Source organism: Phascolarctos cinereus, unplaced genomic scaffold (assembly GCF_003287225.1).
Source record: "Phascolarctos cinereus isolate Bilbo 61053 unplaced genomic scaffold, phaCin_HiC Scaffold_1;HRSCAF=81, whole genome shotgun sequence".
Lineage (NCBI taxonomy): Eukaryota > Metazoa > Chordata > Mammalia > Diprotodontia > Phascolarctidae > Phascolarctos > Phascolarctos cinereus.
In genome coordinates, this window is record NW_027555514.1 from 39,418,737 (window position 1) to 39,441,957 (window position 23,221).

Sequence of the window (23,221 nt, forward strand, 5' to 3'; positions counted from 1 at the left end):
AAAGACCAAATGGAGAAGCTCTTTTTAATGTTACTCTCCAGGCATCGTGAACTCTGTGCTTTGGGGAATAGCAGTGGTTCGGAGATCCAAGATATTGTCAGCGTGGGCGTTCTCTGCCTTCCCTGTGGCAAATTGCGACCCCTTACTCTGGGCCACTCCCTCAATCCCCTCACCTTGGTAGCTAGGGTTGCTGTGGCAGAAGAAAGTAATGAATCTTTTTTGAGATTATGGAGACAGGACCTTGAATGCAAGGAACAGGACCCCTGCCCAAAGGATTTCTGGCTTGGTAGGGCCAGCCCGGGCTTGTTTTCCTCTGTGTAGCCCTTGTGCCACTAGAGGGTCTTAAGATCTTAGCCTTAGAGCTAGAAGGGACCTTAGATGCCATCAAGTCCAACACTTCCATTTTACACATAAGGAAACTGAGGCACAGAGCAGTCAAGTGACTTGACTGTGTTACATAGATAGTGTCTAAGGGTAGGATTTGAATCCAGTCCTTCCTGACTCCAAGTCTTGTGCTCTATCCACTATACCACACTGCCGATCATCAGAAGAGGACTTTAATGGAGATTGCTTTTTATGGTAAAATTTATTTCAATTCATGCTTCTCACTGAGACCTGTACTTAGTGGTATGAACTATTTGGGGTTCACCCTTCTACAGCCTACTGACATAGCCCACGCCTTATGAACGATTCCCTTCATGCTGCAGAAACTACACCGTAAGTTTGTATTGATTGTAAAAAGGAGAGAATTGATTTCCAAAGTTGAATTTTAAAAGGGCGTTGTGAGTCAGTTTGCTTTTCCCTAAACTGAATTCTTCCTCCTCTGTTTGAGCATTACCTTTGTGTAAAGAAACCATTTTTATCTCTTGGTAAAGAGTCAATTCCAAAGTCATCTAAAATATGTCAGGGGCATGTACAGGTGTGTGTACACACATATGCGCACACACACACCTCCTCTCACCTCTGGCGTTTAATCTTGCTCTCACCTTCCCCGTACAGTCGTGGCGTGGGCTGTTGCTGTATTCTAGTAAGGAGGCTGACAAAGGGTGGGTCACTGCTATTTTGCAAGAGCTGCTGTTCGTTTCCCACTTTCCCAAGGATCTTGAAAGCTACACCAGAACCCTACTTTCCAATCTATTCTTTTCTAATGCGTGTGGCTCTAGCTCTCTTGTGCTTTGAAATCTGTTTGGCTTCCAGGAAGGGGCTGGGGGTAGAGGAGAGGAAAGAGAGACGGGGGTCCCATTTTTCCTCTTCCTGAGACAGCTGGCGATTACTCAGGGTTTATGCAAATAAAGGTCAAAGCCATTTCCTTGAGAGGGTGGTAAGTGTTTCAGTCTGGTCACTGCTTTCAGAAAGGCTCCTAAAATTGCCAAGAAAGGTACCTAAGGAGTGGGCTGAAGGTAAATCTGACCTCAAGCATCATTACTAACCAAACTGGAGCACCACAACAGTTTCTATTTTGATGTTTTCATCTGGCCTGGTCGTATTCCTTGTCTCCTTCCCCACTTCTTTACAGCACTCTGGTCTGGTGAAATGAGTTTTGGATTTGGTATCAAAAGCCTCAGTTTTCCTCATCTGCTAAAGGGGGTTATAGAAATAATAATTGGCATTTACACACAAGATTTATAGATCATAGATTTAGAAGGGATCTTAGAGGTTCTCTAGACTAGCTCCATCATGTTATAGAAAACTGAGGCCTACGAAGTTCAGTGACAGCCTGCAGTTAGCCAGGTAAGTCTTCTAACTCCACATTCTGCCTTCTTTTGACTGCATCACACTGCAGATTACACAGCTCTTAAAGAATGAATTAGCAAGTATGGACTGTTGTTGTTCAGTTGTTTTAGTTGTGTCTGACTCTTCGTGGCCCCATTTGGGTTTTTCTGGCAGAGATACTGGAGTGGTTTGCCATTTCCTTCTCCAACTCATTTGACAGATGAGGAAACTGAGGCAAACGGGGTTAAGTGACACGTCCAGGATCCCACAGTGAGTGAGTGTCTGAGGCCAGATTTGAACTCAGATATTCCTGACTCCAGGACCAGAGCTCTATCCACTGAGCCACCACGCTCCCAAGTATAGATGAAGTGTCTCCTGTGTTAATGTGTTAGGGACAAATTGCAAGGAATGTGACTAGAACCAGAAAACAGCAGATTGTCCTGCCCTTTTTAGTAGGAAGGTTGGGCTTGATTTGATTTGAGGACTGTTCTGAGGCCTTTTTATGTAATTGGTATGGGTAAGATGATACAGTTTAGGATTGGAAGGGATTATTAGCCTCACTCTACAGATGAGAAAACTGATTTATAGAAAGGTGAAGCGATGTCCCCAGGAGGTAACACATGTAGAAAGCGGCAGAGCTGGAATCCACTTTGAAGACTTCTGATAGTAAATGATACAGGCAGGACCTCGTCCCTCCGAGAGAAGCCTCATCGACCTTAGCGAAACGGCGCTGGATCCGGCCTGTTGACTCATGCAGTTTCGTGGGCCGACACAGCAGAGAGCACCTGTGCCTTCTCCTGGCTTCATAGGGTACTTAAGTTAAGGGGGGGTTGTTTAGTAAGTCAGATGCTGGTCCTTTTCAGACACCACCGCTTTCCATGACAAATCTCCAACTCTCTGCAGCCTATTTAGGTCTCTTGCTGACATCTGCCACACGGTGCTGTTGAACTCCCCCAGCAATCAACATTGCTTTCCTTTGCAAAAACAATTCCCCCAAATGGCAGTAAAGGAGGCAAAGTAGAAGCTAATTTTATAGGGAAGAGAGATACCCAGATAAATATAATCAGATAACAGTGCTTCTCTTCAAAAACGTTTCTTTTTCTATTTGCTTTTCGTGTCCACTTTTTTTCGTATTGCGAACATTTCCCCCTTTGAGTAATGTGGTTTTGTCTGAGCAATCCTTGAAAGAACCAATTGGTCCTGGAGTTCCTTGTGCATATTAAAACTGTCGATCTCCCTGTCCTCTGGAAGAAATCTTCTCCATGCATTTAATAATCAAGTTCATCTTTAATTAATGTAGCATTACCTTGCCACAACGGTGAATTCTCTTGTGTTTTCTGATTGCCCTTGAGGTTGAAGCTGGGTCTGTGCATTGATTTCTAGGTACAAGGAGTGTCACCAGATCAGCCCTAGTCTTGCTGCAGGGACCAAGCCATCTTAACTACACTGTGTCTGAAACCAAGATGAAACTCATGAGAGAGTAAGTAGTGTGTCGCCATGTTGGATATTTGGGAGGTAGCCCAAGTTACAACAAATATGAGACAATCTTGCGATGTTATTCTAACAAATGCATTTCTAAAAGAGGGGATTTGCACAAGTACAGATATCTATATTTGCCTAAATGGAAGTTGAATTGGTTTAGTAAATAAAAAAAATCTGTCAAGAAGTCCTAAACCTGCCATGTCTAAATCCCTTTTTGGAGTCACTGGAGGACAGAGATACCCAATGCCTACCTCTAATCTTTCCTGTCTGACTCCACATATTTGTCTCTTGAGTTTTTTCTGCTTCATGTTGTGTTTTTGAGTAAGTGAATACGTGTGAGCTAGTCTTGGCACAAGAATCTAATTTTTGTGTTAATGAGTTTGTCATTCTTTGTTGTCATCTGGAACAGTGGTCTCCCAAATTGGGGTTGGGATCAATAGCCTGACCCCAAGGAGTATATGATCAACCAGTTGAAGGGTAGGAATATGGTTTCATGTCATTTTTCCTGAAAAAATGACTGTGGGACTTGTCTCAAACACAACCCCACGTATTCTTATCTCCCACTGCTCTTCTACTCTGTCCCCTTCCTCAGAAATCAGGCGCCCACCATCCTATCCTGTGAGTCCATGTAGGCCCATGAGGCAGTTATAAGGTAACCAAATGCTCAGGCCTCTATAGGCAGCAGCTTTGTGGGTGCCATTGAGAAAATTCCTCCCTCCTCCTCACTAGTATAGCTATCTCCCTTCCCCCAGATCATCTTCTGGCTGCAGCAGGCCATCATTTGTATGTGGGCTCTGATTTTTGGGTCAGTGGCTAAGGAAGAAGAGCCCTTCTCCTCTCCTTTTCTGGAGGTAGGGGGGATAGAATGAGTCTTAAGGGATAAGCAGACTTAGATGAGTTGTGTTTTACATCCTAGACCTCATTAGGTTGTCCCCTCACAGAACTTCCACTTTTCTCAAGCATCTTTATTTCTGTTGAGGGCTCCATCATCCTTCTAGTCCTTCAGATTCACCACATCGGTGTCCTCTTCAGTTCCTCCTTCTCACTTACCCCATGTGTGCTATCAGTTGCCAAGTATTGTTGTTTCTACTTCTATAGCATTTCTCACATCTGTCTTCCTCCTCTCTTTACTCGCAGAGCCACCTTCTTGGCCCTCATCCCCTCTTTCTTGGACGACTACAACAGCCTCATATTTAATCTCCCTGCCTCAAGGCTGCCCCCTCTCCATGCTGTCCTCCATACTTGTCAAGGTGATTTTCCTAAAGCACAAGCCTAATTATCTCATTCCTCTGCTCAATAAACTCCTGTTGACTCTAGGATCAAATATTATTTCAACTGGATGTCATCCTTTTTTAATTCTATTTTTGTACTTTATAACTTACATAATAATGCCTGTACCTGTATAGAACTTACAAATAAGAAACTAAATACATATTGGGAAGCGTGCTCAAAATTTCTTTTTCTAGTACGGTTGTGTGGTCAAAATAATTTGGAGGCCCCTGATCGAGAGAAAACTTTGAAAGCCGAACAAGACAAAAGTTATTTTCTAATCCAATACTGATTAATGTAATTAGCTGCTTCGTATGATCAGATCCTTTATGACCTAATACTGGTGCAGGGGAAAGAGTCTGACATTTAGAATCCAAAGAGCCTGAGTTCAAATCCCAACACTTCTACTTAACATGTGTATGACCGCGGACAAACCCCAAGCTCTCTAGGCCTCAGTTTCCCCTCTGTAAAGTGAAGAGGTCGGACTGGGGAAGCTCTGGTATCACCCTTCTGGCTCTCAATCAGAGACCTTATGAGAGAGACAGGTAATACCAAATATTTCAAAGTGTAAATTCAGAATGACTTCAATAATCTTTTCTAACACCAATGCTGTTTGTTAGTTGGAGATCATTGTTAAAATAAAATAAAGATTTGCCAGTCTCCTGATTTGTGAATCTCCAGAAGGGAGAAATGGGAGATGATTCCCTTTTTTGGTTGGTCTATCGAATCATCATCAGATATATTGTCTTACTAAGTTTTCATTACTTTGGCCAAGTGCATGGCAGCCCATTTTCTGCTGTATTGTGAATGTCATACATAAGTACAGCTGAAATCCATCTGACAATATAAATTATCACAGTGCTTTGTATATCAGGTAGCATTTGTTTGTCGATGGTCCTTTCCCCTAATCATTCTGCAAATTTGCTAGTTGGTTTTTAATATGAATTAACAAGGTTTGGGACCTACTAGTACTAGGGGAGTTGTGAAATATAAAAGCAGAAGACTCACCATCCTATGATGTTTTCCTTCCTATTACAGAATCTGCCTGTTTTTGCCAAAATGATTCACACATGGCAATGGAAATTTTCCTCTAGTTATCACACTGGATGAAATTTAATAGGGATGAGTGCAAAGTTTTACACTTGCGGTAAAAAAAAAAAATCAGTCTCGCAAGTACAAAATGGAAAAGGTGGTTAGCAATTTGTCTGAAAAGCTCCGGGGGTGTTAGTGGATTACAGGCTCAGTTTGGCAAAGGAGACTGGATAGGCACATGATGGGCATGAGCAGGCCACAGCATATTACCAAGAAAGAATTACTCACAAGAAACAGCATAAAGAATACTATCAGGAACAAATATGACTGGAAAGGTAGTGGGCCAGTCTTATAGTGTGAGAGATGACTTTTCACTGACTGGCTGACAAGCAGCCTTTATGGGAGACCATGGATAAGATTATGAAAGATGACAAACCACAGGTGGGTTGTGATCCCTTCCTCTGGAGGAAGTCACTATGTCAGTGAGATTATACATCCATTAAAAGTGTCGGAGAAGAAATTGGGTGTTCCTTTGGAATAGAATAACTGAAGGAAACATGAAAGTATTGTGATATTGAATGTAAAGGACTAAACTCTCCAATAAAATGAAAAGAAATGTTACAAAATACTTTAAAAACCAGAATATGCTGCATATAGGAAACTTTTCATCCAGATTAAGAATATGTATGTATATATGTATATATATAGTATATATGCATATATGTATGTAATATATACGTATATTTGTGTGTATATGTTTGTGTGTGTGTGTGTGTGTGTGTATGTGTGTGTGTGTGTATTTTCCTTGATGGCTTTGTGAATTTTTTTGTCTTTTTTTTTTCTAATTTTAGCGAAACTGGATTGGAAACCATAAGGAAAGGTCATTGACAACAGTATAGAGTAGCTAAATGAAGAAGGGCTCCCCTAGCTCTTGGATTTCATAATTCAGTAACATATGGATTCCAAGTGCATGTTTCTTAATATTTTCTTGATAGCTGCACTTTAGCTGGCATAAAATTAAATCTAGCAAAGAATAATACCTTCAAGTATGACAGTGAAGAACAGAGATAATGCAAGGACTTTGATTTTACAGAATTTTGATAAAAGAAACCAAACTTGGATTCTCAGTGGTCAGCTCATGGTCATCAAGAGCTGAAGACCTGCACCTTCTCCCTTGGGTAGACCTCTTTGGACTTCTGCCTTATGGCAGCCAAGGGATACAGTGTGAAGAGTGCTGGGCTTGTAGGCAGGAAGACCTGACTTCAAATTCTGCCTCATATAGTTATGAGCTATGTGACCCTAGCCATCCTGAGCCCTGAGGCGCCCTTAGCCTCGGCTTCCCCATCTCTAAAATGGGGATAATACCTATCTCACGGGGAAGTTTTGGGGCTCAACTGAAATACCATGTAAAGTACTTTGTAACTTCATAAATGCTAGTGATTGTTGTTGTTATTAATATAATTATTATTACCCTTCCATGTCCATAGTTGGGGTACACAGCCAGAGACTTTCATTCCCTTTACAATTGTTATCACAATTTTTCAGATCATTGTTCTTCGCTTATAAATTATATCACCCCAAATGAATCCAATTACACCTCTTAACATGAAAAGCACCTGGAGAATTTCTCTCTGACCTGGAGAAGAGGCTGGAAATTGCTCTTCTCACCTTTGGTCCTGATTGTGTTCATTCAGACTGTGATTAGCTGCTCTACAAGAAATGAATCAGAATGCTTAATTAATCCCATTTTCTCAAAGAGGTCACCATCAGACTGTTCTCCCTCCGTCCTCCTTTCCTTTAGAGCTCTCCTGCTCACAAGAGCACAGATGATGATGAGGACAGAATTAATGCACTTTAGGATTCATCATCTTTGGGGGAAGCAGGACAAAATGAAACTCTTGGTATTTAAAAGCAACAACAACAATTATGGGAGCTCTGAGTCTTCAGTCTGAGTGGAGTATATTTATAGGTTTCCAAGTGGCCCCCCTAGAGCCCTCCGTGTCATACTCTTGTCTCACTTCCTAAATTCCTGATCCCCAATGGGGAGGGAAATGCAACACTTTCCCCGGCCTGGTTCAGATATGTGATTGTCAGCAAACCACCTCCTCACCCTATTCCTGATGAATGATATTAACACTTTGGAGAAATAAAAAAAGAGCTTTCTCATAAAAAGGAGGACCCCTGTTCTCCAGCCTCCCTTCTACAAAGTTAAGACCTTGACCTCGGTGCCTCTGTTGACACTGTATGTAGGGGACCCAGAGGAATGATGAAACCATAGAGAGTAACTGAAGCTGGTGCAGAAGAATCCCACTACTGTTGAAGCATGCAGAAATGTCATTTAGCTGGGAAATTTAAGGAGAAAGGGGAGTGGATACTATTGCTGGTTGGATGAAATAGATTTAATGCCTTTGGGCAGAATAAGACAGAGGAACATAGCTGTAGCTGTGTGTATAACCCAGAGAATCTTTCCTCCCATAAGTGTTTTATCTGCTGATCTCCTGAAAGGACATCTAGAGAGAAATTGCGGAACCTCTGGGAATCTTGGGCAGCGTGACTGTTCATGGTACCTACCCTGGAGTGTAGGGGATTAATTCATCAGAAGGGCAAGTCTGTGATGACACAGTAATTCAAATACAGACGAAAGGTGATTTATCTGATTTATTTGGAGCTAAACACAAAATAGCTGATTTAGCAAGAGACTAAATGTGAATGATGATGCAGGTGGTACATTCCTGGGTAGTTTCTGGTAAATCCTGAGCTGAATAGTTTAATGGGATGTAAGATAACAAATCTTGTCTGTAGTTTCTCTCTGTCTGAGGAGGACATTAAATGAAAGTACATGAGAATAGAAAGATTATTCAAGTGAGACTTTCAGATGACCATCTGTTCTTTGATCTGACCAACGTTGATATAGCTAAGTGGAAGATTGTTAGCTGGTGGTCAAGGCTATAACCAGCAAAATTTGACATTGAGAGTAAACTTCACAAAATACATCTGGTACAGGTAACACGACACAATCACAGATCAAAATTTTAAAACAGATTAATAGGTAGTGGACAGAGACCTGGAGACCTTGGCTTCCATAGGCAGAGATCCTGGAACATTGTGAGAGGTTACTGCTGGGGAGATTTCAGGCTGAGGTTGAAGAGAGAAGCAGAGAAGGGCTGGGCCAGGTTATGGAGGAGCTCACTTGGGGCACTGCCATGGGAAGTAAGAGAGAGAAAGGACCCTTCTGGGAGCATGCTATTTTAACTAAAAAAATCACACACACACACACACACACACACACACACACACAGAGTTCTGAGTTATTTCTAGATGCTCAAGAAGTGTGCTTGTTTCTGAGTTTCAGTGCTCTAGGGCAAAGCTCTACTTACCTTCTCTTGGTTGTTTTGTGACTGGTGCAGGAAAACTGACTCCTCAGCTGTCCTTATATTTGCCCTGCCTGGAAGCCAAACAACCAGTAGCTCCATATCAGACTGCTTCTCAGTGGTGACATGAGCTCCCCACACTCTCTATGTACTGCCTGCCAGACTCACTGGACACTGATTGGGATCAAATGTGTTTTAAACTATACAGAAGAGAAAAGCCCACTTAAGAGTCTTGAACAGAGTTAGAATTTGAGAGTCTAGTTAATAAATTTGTATTCTATACAAAATATCTTTTTTTAGCAGCTCTAAGCAGTAGAAGTCACTTGAAAGAATGAGACTGAGTTAGTGCTGAGGTTACCAAGGGAATTCTCTCTTGATTGGAGAAAAAACAGTGATGGGGAAACATGATGCACAGAGACAGCACATGTCTGCAGTCTTTTCCATTTTCTTCCTCTGCTGACTATGAGGAAGATAAGACATAGAGACTGTGAACAAAGATTTTAGAAAGCCAAATATAGCTTCTGCTTAGAAGAAATACTGATACTTTCTCCTAATAATAAGTAAGCATTTGAGCTAGTTTTTTATGTCAAAATAGCTAGGGTGGAACAAAGCTAAAAATAATATCTCAAAATTAAATAAACTCCCCTCACCTTCTATGAGGTAATGCACAATTCTCATTTTACAGAAGAGGAAACTAATCTCAAAGATACTGTGCCTTATTCAAGGTCACAGCTGATGTCCTTAGTTTAATGAGAGATACACCCTAGAGTAAGATTAAAAGAAATGTACTTAAGTACAAATTGAATACCTTCTTCTATTAAACTTCCATTAAGCTGTCATCTGACAGCTGAAGTTTAACAGAAGAAAGTATTCAATGTTCCATTGCTTAGCATCAGAGATTTAGCACAAAAGAGACTTAGAGATTGTCCGTTCCAACCCTATCATCTTACCAATGAAGAAATTAAAGGCCAGGGAGTTAAGTATCACACCGGTGTTAAGTGCCAGAGCCAGAATTTGAGCTCAAGTCCTCTGACTAAGCTCGGGCAGCATTCTTCCCAATGAACAGTGTTGAGTCCTGCTCCAAGTCTACTTCTCATGTTTGTGTCCTCCCCCTCTCTTTATATTTCTCTCTTTTCCCTCTTTCTTTCTCTCTCTTTCTCCCCCTCCTATTCTCCCCTTCTCGTCCTTCTTTTTCTTCTTCTTTTTCTTCTTCTTCCTCTTCTTCTTCTCCCCCCCCTTTCCCTCCCTTCCTCCCTCCCAATCTCCCCTTTCTTCACCTTCTCCCTTTTTCCCTCCTTCTCTGATGTTTGCTTAGGCATAGAAGGCTTTGTGAAAGGCAGTGTAGCATATAGGAAGCAATATTGGAGTCATAAGATTCAGGCCCTGGTCCTGTCCTTAAATGGTTTACAGTATCACTGGAGGAATTTGATCATCACACCTTTGAAAAGATAACAGCCCTACTAGGCAATATATGATAAATGCCAGATAAGTGTAATGAGCAGTAATGTGATAAAATGGAGGAGAAAAAGAGCGCACTTCCATCTGAAGGGATCAGATCCTCCTAACTCCTAGAATGAAACCTTTTCATCCGTGTGATCTCCTGTTGGACAGCTGTGTGACGCAGTGGATAGAGTTCTGGACCTAGGGTCAGGAAGTTTTAAATTTGAATCCTTCTTCAGCCTACTGACAGTGTGACCCTGGGCAAGTCTCTTAACCACTGTCTACCTCAATTTCCTCATCTGTAAAATGGGGATAATAGTAGCACCTCCCCCTCCCTCAAAGTTATTGTGAGGATAAAATGAGATCGTATTTGTAGAGCATTTTGCAAAGCTTAAAGTGCTGTATAAATGCTGGCTATTTCTTGTGACTCAGGTGTTATTACATAGTACCAGACCGTGAGATGGGGTTACCTGATAGAGGAGCTCAGGCAATTTTTGGGTGGCTGCCATTTCAAGAACAAGGATTGCCCTTGACATTAGACCAAGCCTGAGTAAGCACATCTTGGAATGATGTTCTTAGGCAGTTGAATGCGGTGGTGGTGGTGTGGTAGAGTATTGGATGTGGAGACAGAGACCTGGCCACTTGTATGACCTTGGGCGAATTGCTTAGCTTCCCTAGGCCCTCCACGAAATGAGGGGTTTGTATGGTGATGACATTAAAGGTCTATTCAAGAAGCGGCCAAGGCATGGTTTATTATATCAAACTGGATTTATCAGTTTACATTTATTTAAGCAAGCACTTACTATGTGCCAGGCAATGTGCTGAATGCTAAGGATACAGAAGGAGGCAAAGGACAGCCCCTGCCTTCAAGGAGATTACAGATGCCAGCAGGGTTCCCTATAGTAATGGAGATACTTCCTATCTATGGCCCTTAGTCTGATCAGAATTTTTCTTTGGCTAATGGATAGTCAATAAAAGCTATCATCTGGTGGAAGTAATATTCCAAGTAATCCTATATTTGCATTCATTGTCTGGATCCTTAAAAAAATACTTTGTTGATTACAAATTATCCTTTTTATTGTTATTATAAAGAAATGGATGGAGGGGGCAGGGCTTCCTTTGATGACCTTCTTGTCAACCTCACCACTTCAACATGAGCAACTTGGACATGTATCTGATGTCTCTGTCCATGTTGTCCTTGGACTTTGTAAAACAATTCTCACGTTTACTCTTCCTTACTGATGTTTTCAGTCCTAGTTAAGTGCATAAATGGAATATAATGCTCTTGTATTGTTTTTAGTAAGGCTGTATACAGCTTCTACTACTTCTGTTTGGGGAGTAATCAGCATTATTTTGAAACAATTCATCCTGTTTATGATACATTTATAATAAATTACTACAGCTGTTTTCTAGGCTATTTCCAAATACCTGCAATCTGCTCAGTCCCAAGAATTACAGGTGCTGCTGAGTACCAGAGATTGAACAGGAAATCTTTATTTATCACATTATTAGTTGAGCTTTGTATCTAATGAGTGTTCAACTTGTCACATTAGAAACAGGCAGCATTCAGCATGGAGCCTGATCTTTTTATTCCCAGATGTGGAATAGACCAAACGTGTCTTGGCTGGTTCTGTCCTGTTGGTCTTATCCCCCGGGCCCTCTGTAGGAAAACTTTGATTATAGGGCATATGAATGTTGAAAAAAAACTTCCAAGAAGTTTGGGACTCTTCCTGGTATTGATCTCTCCCAGCCTCCATTTTTACCCACTCTAGCTTTTGAACTACTTCCCCATTCATTGATCCCCACACGTGTTCACTGTCTTGGATGCCACTCTGGGGATCCAGATACCCAGCCATGCTACCTTGCCCCTGAGTATCCCAAAACCTTAGTCTTCCCACTTGCTGCTGGTGTGGGTTCCTATTAATAATAATAATAATTAAGAGTCATATAGTGCTTATTATGTGTCAGTGCTTTAAAATTATTGTCTCATTTCATCCCCCAAGAACCTTAGGAGGGAGGTGTCTCTGTTCAAAGTAGATCGTCGTCAGAACTTTCCAGGAAGTCATGAGGAAAGCCAGCTCGTTATTGAGGTCTCTGTGATGAATTCATAGGAGAGAAGTAAAATGTATTTTCCTGAACAGGATCAACATCACTCCCTCCGTCTTTGTTGAACTGCTCTTGTCTTGCCATTACCTTGAGGATCTGCTTCTGCTTGTCGGTCCTTGGCATTTCCTGTCTTTCTTTAACAGTTGGTGATGAGGGTGGTTCAGATATCTCTGTTCTCTGCCTTTGTTACATTAAAAAACGTGTGTACCCTTAGTGAAGTCAGGTCAGGGCTTGGGCGAGAATGGAATTCCTGCATTGAGAATTTCGAGAAGGGCCACAGAGCCTGGGCTTTCATTTTGTCTCACAAGGGGGAAAATTCATAATTTGCAGTTTGTTGGTGTGGTTAGGAACAGTTCTCTGACTCTAGAAAGTTGTCTTCATCCTTTAAAAAGATGTATTAAAATGACTTTGATTCAAGAGAAGCAGGTGACAGAGAACAGCATACACATTCTGAGGCTGAGCAGAGCATTCGTTAGTGCCCAAGGGACTCAAGCATTCCCTTTCTTTCTCGCAATGCTCAAAATTTCCCCAAGACTTAGTCCAGTGTGTCATTAAAGAGCCTATAGAAGCTCTTACTTATGCAAACAACTTCCCCAAAATTTGTAAGCCATTCTTCCAATCAGATAAATACTCATTTGGGGAAAAAAATTTTTTCTCCTTTGAATGTCTTTTTCTGCCCTTCCTACTTTATTAATAACAACAACAACAACAACAACAACAACAATAATAGCTAGTATTTATGTAGTACTTCAAGATTTCCAAAAACTTTACAAATATGTTATCTCATGTGATCCTCATAACACTGTGAGGTATGTATTATCCCCATTTTACAAATGAGGAAACTGAGGCTAATAGAGTTTAAATGGCTTGCTCAGGGTCACGCAGCTAGTAAGTATATGAGGCAGGACTGGAAATCAGGTCTTCCTGACTCCAGTTCCAACACTATTCACTGTATCACCCAGCTACCATCATTTTTAGTAATATATTTTATTTATTACTTATTCATATTATATATAATGTTATAATTTTGTAATATATAAATATAGCATATTTATATTCAATATAATATATTTATATATGATATATGTATGTTTATATTATATTAATATAATATTAATATTGTGATATATAATTTTATAATAATACAGTTCTTGCCTACCAGTCCCACCAACGTTCTAGAGCTGTGAATCAGCAAGAGTCAACTTCTCTAGTCATGCCTGAGCATTTATTGAGCACTTGTTGTTTGCAGAGGACAGCTGTTGGTGCCACGAGGAGTCACAATACAAATAGAAGTTATGGTTCCCATCCTTGAGGGACTTGAGCTCTGTTGTACGTTGGTAGGTCTTGGAGTTGGAGGGATCACAGAGGCTGCCCCCTCCAGCTTGCACCTGAACATGCATCTCCTCTTAAACAGTCCTAATAAAGGATCATGCAGATTCTGCCTGAGTACCATTAGTGATGGGGAACTCATTATTTACTGAGCTAGGCCATTCTATTGCTGGACAGGTCCAGTTGTTATGCAGTTTTTCCTGATATCATTTTCTTCTTTCTTTCTTTCTTTCTTTCTTTCTTTCTTTCTTTCTTTCTTTCTTTCTTTCTTTCTTTCTTTCTTTCCTTCCTTCTTTCTTTCCTTCTTTCTTCTCTTTCTTTCTTTCTTTCTTTTCTTTCTTTCTTTCTTTCTTCTTTCTTTCTTCTTTCTTCTTTCTTTCTTTCTTTCTCTTTCTTCTTCTTTTTCTTTCTTTCTTTCTTTCTTTCTTTCTTTCTTTTTCTTTCTTCCTTCTTTCTTTCTTCTCTTTCTTTCTTCTCTTTCTTTCTTTCTTTTCTTTCTTTTCTTCTTTCTCTTTCTTTCTTTCTTTCCTTCTTTTCTTTCTTTCTTTCTTTCTTTCTTTCTTTCTTTCTTTCTTTCTTTCTTTCTTTCTTTCTTTCTTTCTTTCTTTCCTTCCTTCCTTCCTTCCTTCCTTCCTTCCTTTTTTTTTTATTGGCAATCAGGATTAAGTGACTTGCCCAGGGTCACACACCTAGTAAGTGTCTGAGGCTGGATTAAGTCCTCCTAACTGCAGGACCTGTGCACCACCTAGCTGCCTCTTCCTCATATCATTCTAAAACTTGCTTCTTTGTAACTTCTACCTATTTCTTCTAGTTCTGCTGTCTGAGTTCAATGTGGATGAAGGTAATGTTTATCACTGATTTTTATTCAAAATGTGTGAGTATTAAAGCCACCCACACACACACAAAAGAGGGAAAAATGCAGATTCTTATATTAATGATCTCTGGACCAAATTAACAGTGAAATCCTTGATTGATTTAATGAATAAATTTCCCTGTGAGGTGTGTTAATTCCCTGTGTTTTGGCTTTCTGTGTTTATGATCAAGGCTTAATCAAGGATTATTAAAGCACAGTTTGTACACCACGTTTCCCATGAAAAGCTAGAAATGGAAGTGTACCCAGTATTGGGGCAAACCACAGTGATAGCCAGTGTGACATGGAAGGCAGCAGAGCACCCAGTTCTCTTTTATGCCCTGGTACCATAAGAAGATGAGATACGTTGGAACACAGGTTCTAAAATCCCACCTAGTAGAAATGTTTTAACATAGATGGTGCTAGCCACTAAAGCCTAGAGTGTAGGTAAAACTGACTGAAGACTCAAATGCATTGATTGTGCAGTCAATCAATTAGTCAACTAGTAATTTTTAAGTGCCTACTATGTGTCAGGCTCTATGCCAAGCAGGAGAGAGAAAGAACAGCAAAAAGCTCTCAAGAAACTCAGTGTAAGGTGTGCATGTGTGTGTGTGTGTGTGTATGTGTGTGTGTGTGTGTAGGAGGGCAACATGCACACAACTGCTTAATTAAACAACATATATACAGGATAAATTGGACATAAGCAACATAGAGAGGGTACTGAGATTAAGGAGGACAAGGCATCTTGCAGAAAGCAGGATTTTAGCTGAGACTTGAAAGGAGCCAGGAGGCAGAGATGAGGAGGGAGGGCATTCCAGGCATGGGGACCAACCAGTGAAGATGCCTGGAGTCAGGAGATGGAGCGTCCTGTGTGAAGAACAGCCAGGAGGCCGTCGTCACTGGATCCCAGAGTAGGTGGGCAGGTGCAAGGTGTAAAAACACTGTGAAGGTAGGAAGGAGCCAGGCAATGGCCGGCTTTAAAAGCCAAGAGGATTTTTTTATTTGATTCTGGAGGCAACAAGGAGTTCCCGGAATTGATTGAATGGGGGAGAAGAATGAGTTGGTCAGATTTGAGCGTGAGGAAGATTGATTTGACAGCTGAGGGGAGGAAGGACTGGAGCAGTCAGAAATATGCACCATTATTACATCAAAACCATATTGCTGGGGCAGGTAGGTGACGAAGTGGATAGAGCACCCGTCCTGGAGTCTGGAGAACCCGAGTTCAAACGTGACCTAAGATTAGTTGTGTGACCCCATGGGCAAGTCATTTAACCCTGATTGCCTCAAAAAAGCAACAACAACAAACCATATTGCCCAAATAACAAACGGACAATAAAATAAATGGTAACAAAAATGAACATGTGGAATGGAATATAGAAAATGAAAATCTATCAGAAATCCTTGATGCCTTAGTTAATAACTGAAAGTGAAAGCTAAAAGATTAAGGTGATTGCTACAAAGATCGAATGATGCGGTATACACAAAGTGTTTACAAACTTGAAAGTGTTATGTAAATAGGAGACATTATTATGATTTTCCTAACAAAACTAAAAACAGACCTCACCAGTTGCAGGCAAGGATGCTATACTTTTTGTCAGCAGTGTCCTCAGTTCTAAGTGCACGATCATGTATTGCAAATCAGTGTAGGGCAATCAGAAGAAATAACTTAATTCCTCAGCCCAGATTAGATAAAATAAGGGCAGAAATTGAGGAGTTACTTAAAGCCACAGAATTTGAAGTCATTAAAAATCTCCACTTAACACAAGCTCCAGCTGCTATCTAATAATGAAATGCTGGAAAAAAAGCAACGCTGGCATCTTCAGTGATTTTAAGGAAAACGCAATTTTGAAAAGCCCCTTCTGAGTTTGATGGCATGAATCCAGCTAACAGACTAAGCATGCCAAAAATAACTTAAAAATAAAGACTGGAATCTGCTCTGTTATGAACAAATGTATCCTTCCACAATATTTGTTGAAGAGTATGAACACATTTCATCACGTGCCCATAATAACCCATGCTGCAGCTGTTGCCATGGTAAGGAAGATGGGAGGAAAAGTAAAGCCATCTATGAATACCTCTAAGGACAAGCCTCAAATGCCACCAATGGCAGAAGTAGCTTGAGGAAACTCTGGAGATATGTGGAAAGACAAATGGAAAATTACATCCGTATCTAGCCAGTCTTTGCCTTAGGAAATGTCCTAAGTTAATGGCCTGATTACGGGTAATGAAAAAGATTGCATGCGGAATGGAATCAGGAAACAAGAGGATCAAAGTTACTGACACTCTTACTAATACATGAAAGTGAAAGCTAAAAGGCTTAGGTGAGCCACAGAGTCAAAGAAGCACAAAGAACAAAATAAACCATTCACCATCCATCCAAAAGTGGACCATCAGGGCTTGACAAGCAGTTAGAGAAGAGAGAAGCACCCAAGAAAGACAATATGGGAAATTTCTGGTCAACTACACGGTAGAAAGAAGTCCAGCCTGCCTGCATGACGTTAATATGATGAACAACGGAATGGTTATGTCAAGGAAGGGGAAGCCTCTCTGTAAAACTCTGCAGCTCTGCAGATGAGATTCAGAGTTAAACATTTCAGAATGGCGCAAGAATGACCAGCCTCCTCTGAGGCTAACCAGATCCCATCTTTCTTAAAAAGGCAGCGTGTGTTTATTGCCAAAATGTGAGAACGTCAGAGACTCCTCTAAAATGCAGGCCAGCGTGCCCTATACAGGGCATGCATAGCTTGTTACTAAAACAAATCTATTCAAGACATCACCCTCCTGAGGTCATTGGTGAGAGCAAAGAATGGGCAAGAACATACAGAATACATTATACTGACTGAGGAGCAGAAAAAGCATGCCAAAAAGTCTCTGGGGTTGCAAGGGCTGTCATCAACTTGGTGATTAGGGAGTACGTGGCTCAAAAGTTTCACAGTGTTTACACCTACTTTATTATCACAGATCCCTTGACTCAGTGCTGCACGCATGGGTTATTCATGTGCTGAAAAGATATGAAATAGATCCAAGGGTAGTGGGATGCCAGAGCATTGGATAGTTACACGAAAACTGCTCCTTATTTAAAACATGTTGTCAGGAACAATTTTGTAAAATGTGCTGTCTCTCAGATAGCTCATTGAAGCCCGGTGTGATGTGGCCTAGCCTTAAATCCATTACCACCTCTCCTAAATAGAGCTGAGAATGTTTTTAGGTCAAAAAGGGAGTTTGTATTGATGCAAGCATTGTATCATTCCTGAATTAAGATACATTAGCTGATGTTGTTCAGTCATTTTTTCAGTCATGTCCCACACTTTTAAACTTATTTGGGGCTTTCTTGGGAAAGATACTGGAATGGTTTACTGTTCCTTTCTGAATTTATAGATGAGGAAACTGAGTCAAGGGTCACACAGCTAGTAAGTGCCTGAGGCCAGATTAGATCTCAGGAAGATGAGTCTTCCTATCTCCGGGCCCAATGCTCTGTGCACTGTGGCGCCTCGTAGCTGCCTTCTATATAATTGTATTCAATTACCTGTGGTAATAGTGACCTCTCCCAGGGCCATTTTTATCTGAACTTCATTGAAGTAAAATGAGGAGGAAATAGAAACAACAATAACAATAGCTGTCATTTATACAGTGTTATATGGTTCACACAATGCTTTACTTAATTTATCTGATTTGTTCTTTAACAAGCCTGTGAGGTACGTATTATTATTATTGTCCCTGTTTTACAGATGAGGAAACTGAGGCTAAGCACAGGTAAGTGACTTCCTCAGGGTCACACAGTGATATACAGGCAGCTAGGTGGCATAGTGAATAGAGTGCTGGTCCCAGAAGACCTGAGTTCAAATCTAGCCTCAAACACTTACGAGCTGTGTGACCTTGGGCAAGTCACTTAACCTCTGTTTGTCTTGGTTTCCTCAACTATAAAATGGAAATAATAATAGCACTTATTTCTCAGGATTATTGTGAGGATCAAGTGAGATGATATTTGTGAAGCATTTAGCACATGCCTGGCACATAGTAAACACTATATAAATGCTACTGCTCCTGCTGCTGCTGCTACTGCTACCACTGCCACCATTACCACCACCACCACTACTACTACTGCTACTAGTACTACTACTACTGCTACTACTACTACTACTACTACTACTACTACTACTACTACTACTACTACTACTACTACCACCACCACTCCTCCTCCTTCTCCTCCTTCTCCTCCTCCTTCCTCCTCCTCCTCCTCCTACTATTACTACTACTGTTTGCTATCATTGTTGTTACTATGACTGGAAGTGACTTAGAAATACGTTTGGGTTTAGAGCATGGCTTTGGAGATACACATTTTCCCACAGAATTCCCCAGTGATCATCCAGTGGATTCTTCATTTATCAGTCACTCAGTGAGTAGCAGTACCGGACCAGGTTACGAGAAAAAAACTGCCACTAGATGGTCTAGAGTATAATATTTGCAAGTGGGCTATGAGCAGTCTTGTTTAGGAATTTTTATTTTTATGATTGACTCCTCCTGCTGACACACTGAGACTGCTTTTCATAGCGGGTGTTCATTGATGTCTCTGACCTTATGGCCTCAGGCTCGGAGCTGCCTCCAAGGATGCTCTATGTCAAGTGGCTCTGGCTGACCAAGTTGTCAGGGTGGTTCCAGAAGCTCCTGTAATCAAACAGGTGCCTCGATGCCTTGTGGACTTTGGAGATGGAAGAATGGCCAGAAAGAAGATGATTTTAGTATTGGCATAGGTGGTTGAGCTGTTTCCACTTTCAATCAAGAAATTCAGCCAGAGGGCATCTGTCAGAGGAGCAGCAGGACTACCAGATGAGTGGCTCAGTTATTGCCTTGAAGAGAGTTTGCTTTCATTATCCCATGTTCCTGAATTTCCTCCCCACGAAATGGCAAACTGCCTTTCAAACCTAAATGTGAGAAGAAGCTGCCAAGACTCTACAATTCACACCCTCTGATTTCCAGCCCTGTTTGTCAGAGAGGAAGTATATCTCTTCACTCCTCCCAAGCCTTCAGAGAAAAGGGCACTCCTGGTGTGTTTATGTGGAGCTAGATGGTAAACACAGGAAAAATGCAGACATTGGCTAATAAGAAAATGAGATATTTCAAATAGCTTTTTTCCCAAGCTATTATCTTTTTAAAACTCAATTTTATTTTATTTTCAGTTTCAAAATTTCTCCCTCCCCCACCTACTGAGAAAGGCAAAAAAATTACAAATATGTATAATTATGCAAAATAAATTTCCAAATTATCCAAGTCCAAAAAAGAAGGAGGGAGAGGAGAGACAGAGAGAGATGGAGGGAGATACCCTTTTTCATCATGAGTCCTTGGAATGGTGGTCAGTCATTGTGTTGATCAGAGTTACTAAGACTCTTAAATTTGTCTATCTTTAAAATATTGCTCTTGTATAAACTATTCTCTCAGTCCTGCTCACTTTACAGCAGCAGTTCATACAATGCGCCCCAGGTTTTTCTGAAACCATCCCATCCTCATCCATCTCCTCACAGCACAGTGGCATCCCATCCCATTCATATACCCTAGCTTGGTCAGCCAGTCCCTGACTGATGGACATTCCCTTAGTCTCCAGTTCTTTGCCACCACAAAGAGCTCCTATAAATATTTTTGTACATATGTGTACATTTTCCTCATTCCTCACTATACCTCTGGGGTGTAGACCTCATAGCAGTATTCCTGAGTTAAAGGGTATGCCCAGTTTAATGGTTCTTTGAGCATAGTTCCAAATTTTTTTCCAGAATGGTTGTGTACCTGTTTCCCCATGGCCCCTTCAGTATCTCTCATTTTCCTTTTTTTTTTTTAAATCAATTTAGTCAATCTGGCAAATATGAAGGAGTACCTCATAGTTGTATTAATATGCATTTCTTTAATTATTAGTGACTTAGAATATTTTTATATGGCTTTTGATAGCTTGGATTTTTTCTTCTGAAAACTGCCTCTTCATATCCTTATCACTCATAGCTTTGAGACTCAGTTTCCCTTTCTGTTAAATGAGTACAATACCTACCTCCCAGGGCTGTTGTGAGGATCAAATAAGATAACATTTATAAAGCACTTAGCCCAGTGGCTGACACATTGTAGGTGCTTAATAAATGCTTGTTTTAAGGAGCAAATGCCCTAATTTACACAAAGTACTATGGAAATCTTAAAATGCTACCTACACGTCCACTCATTTTCCTGGGGCCCCACATCACGCCCACTTTGGATCACCGAGACTCCTGGGAAAGGCAACTCAAGATGTGAAGCCAATTAATGTTGCTAGGACTGTATTAGTGTCCCAAGGTGTCAGGAGAAAAGCTAATACTGGACAGCAGTTCAGGGGTATGGGAGGGGAGGGAATGGGCAGAAGCTTTTAATCTCATTTACTTCTTAACCCTGTTTCTCTATTCAATCCACAAAAGAATGACCCTTTTTAGTGATGGGGATGGGGGTGGAAGGAGGTGGAAAACCAGATAGGACAAGTGGCAGAGTTGAAGATACTTTAAAAAGCTGTCTATTTTCATCCCATATCAGCAGGGCCTGGGGGTGTTCACATTAAATACTTATAAATCTTGAGCTGCCATTCTTGAAAACTCCTAATGAATGGTAGAAGGCCCTCAAGGCTAGAAAAAGGGAAACTTAATTCTTATCTTTTTAAAAAATTTTTCAAATTAAATTTTTAATTTTTAAATTAAAGGTTGTACAGCACTTTTAATTACACGGAGATTCTTTCTGAATGATCTTTTAACAGTAATATTCTTCAGCAAGGCAGCATGAGATAGCATTGGGATGCGTGGGTGTTCAGGAAGACTAGCACCTCTGGTGTGAGGGCTGCTCCTCCACCTTTGGTGTCCACCTGGCACCCATCTCTCACCTGTGGCTCTGAGAAGCCGTAGCATGTGCAGCAGCCTCACCTGTCTCAGTAGAGGGGCTAAACCAGGTTGAGAGTAACCAACAGACTTTAAACTTGTCAGTGAGTTAGGAGGATGTCTGCCCCAAGCATCTGTAGACTTCCCCCAGCAGAATGGACAGATGAGAATGGTTTGTTCCAACGGCCACAAAGGCAGATGAAGCAGGCATTGTGGAGGGCTTAGAGTGTGGTCAGACTTTGAAGGGGTCAAGGTCACCCACTGCATCCTGGGCCATCGCCAGTCCTGCCACTGGACTTGAGTGACTTTGGAAGAGAGAGCGAGGCTGATGACTTTGTCCAGTTCTGCCTCACTTTAATCCAGTTCACTCACGAGTCAAGACGTCACCCCATGATGTCACTGGTGTTCTTTGAAAATGGAGGATGAACAGCAGCAGTGGAATAGTGGATCAAGAATTGGACTCAGAGCCATTTTGTGACCCCCAGCAAGCCACCTAACCCTGGGGGTAGGGAACATGTGGCCTTCCAGGTCCTGAAGTTTGGCCCTTTGACGGAATCTAAACTTCGCCAAAAAAAATCCTTTTATTTGTTCTAGGAAGTTTGGATTCCATCAAAGGGCCACACTTGAGGACCTAGAACCTCCTGACTTAACCTCTTTGTGCGCCCCAGAAAACCCTTTAAGACCCTCAGCTTTCTCTAAAACCCACCTGAATGGGTTGAAGGCGTTTTCTCATTAGGGAGTTCCCCCACACCAGTGAAATCACAGGTCCATTCCTTTCCTTATCCCTGTTTTTTCTAGGGACTTTTTATGGCTTTGAGTTGTGTAGTATTCCAGTCTCCAGAGAATCAAGTTGGGCGTCATCCAAAGGGTGATGAAGAGGCTATATCATCTTACCAGTGAAGAATTGTACAAGAGGAGATGCGACTAATAAGCATTTATTAGGCACCCACTATGTGTTAGGTGGGTCCTGGGGATGCAAAAATAAACAAGAAAGAGTCCCTGCCTTCAGGGGGCTTACATTCTGGGGGTCAGAGGGGAGCGATAGGTGGATGACATGTATATGTGTGTGTATGTGTGTGTGTGTGTGTGTGTGCGCGCATGTGGCAGAGTGGATGGAGTCCTGCTTCAAACATTTACAAGATATGTGAGCCTGGGAAAGTCTTCAGTCAGCAAGACTCCTCTGAGGGAGCCCAAGCTCCTGGTGCCTCGGCAGGAAGCCTGGGCAGCAGAACCATCATAGTGCTAGAAGCCTTTGAGATGAGGTGGCCACTTAGCCATTTCTCATTGCCTTGTATCAGTAGGGTCAGAAAACACGAATGATCTCTGTGGGCCTCCTTAGGGTTGTGAAGTGTCCTTTACCACGGCCTAAAATAGACTACAGGTTAGCTTGTGCGTCATCACCTGGAGCTGTGCCGTGCTAGGCTTTTCTTAGAACAGGGTTGTTGTAAGTGGTGCTTTAATAATGCCTGATTAGGAATTGACCATAAAAACAGGAAACCAAAATGTAGTTAATCGTCAGATAATTATCTTGCAATCATCCCTGAGAGCCTAGGAAGTATTGGATGGCAACTCCCCCAGGAGCCTTTGTGTTTCACAGATCCTGCACTGGAAAATCAGATCCTCACAACAGCCTTGTGAAGTAGGTGCTACTATTAATCCCCATTTTACAGATGGAGAACTGCAGCAGACAGAGGATGAGTGATTTGTCCAGGCCACCTAAGTACTAAGTGTCTGAGGCTGGACTTGATGTTAAA

General features: G+C 41.4%; 1 protein-coding gene across 5 annotated transcripts in view; it reads left to right on the forward strand.

Moving 5' to 3' along the window:
- Nucleotides 1-23,221, forward strand: part of NEK11 (NIMA related kinase 11) — a 374,166-nt gene that overhangs the window by 237,809 nt on the left and 113,136 nt on the right. Inside the window, exons 15-16 of one of the 5 annotated variants that reach the window (XM_078151557.1) lie at nucleotides 3,097-3,193; nucleotides 4,333-5,047. The exons of 3 other annotated variants lie outside the window; for them this stretch is intronic. In XM_078151557.1, coding sequence (XP_078007683.1) covers nucleotides 3,097-3,193; nucleotides 4,333-4,471 — 236 coding nt within the window. In that variant the 3' untranslated portion in view covers nucleotides 4,472-5,047. Of the gene's footprint in view, nucleotides 1-3,096; nucleotides 3,194-4,332; nucleotides 5,048-23,221 lie in introns of those variants that run through there. One more of the 5 variants, XM_078151553.1, reaches the window with a different exon arrangement.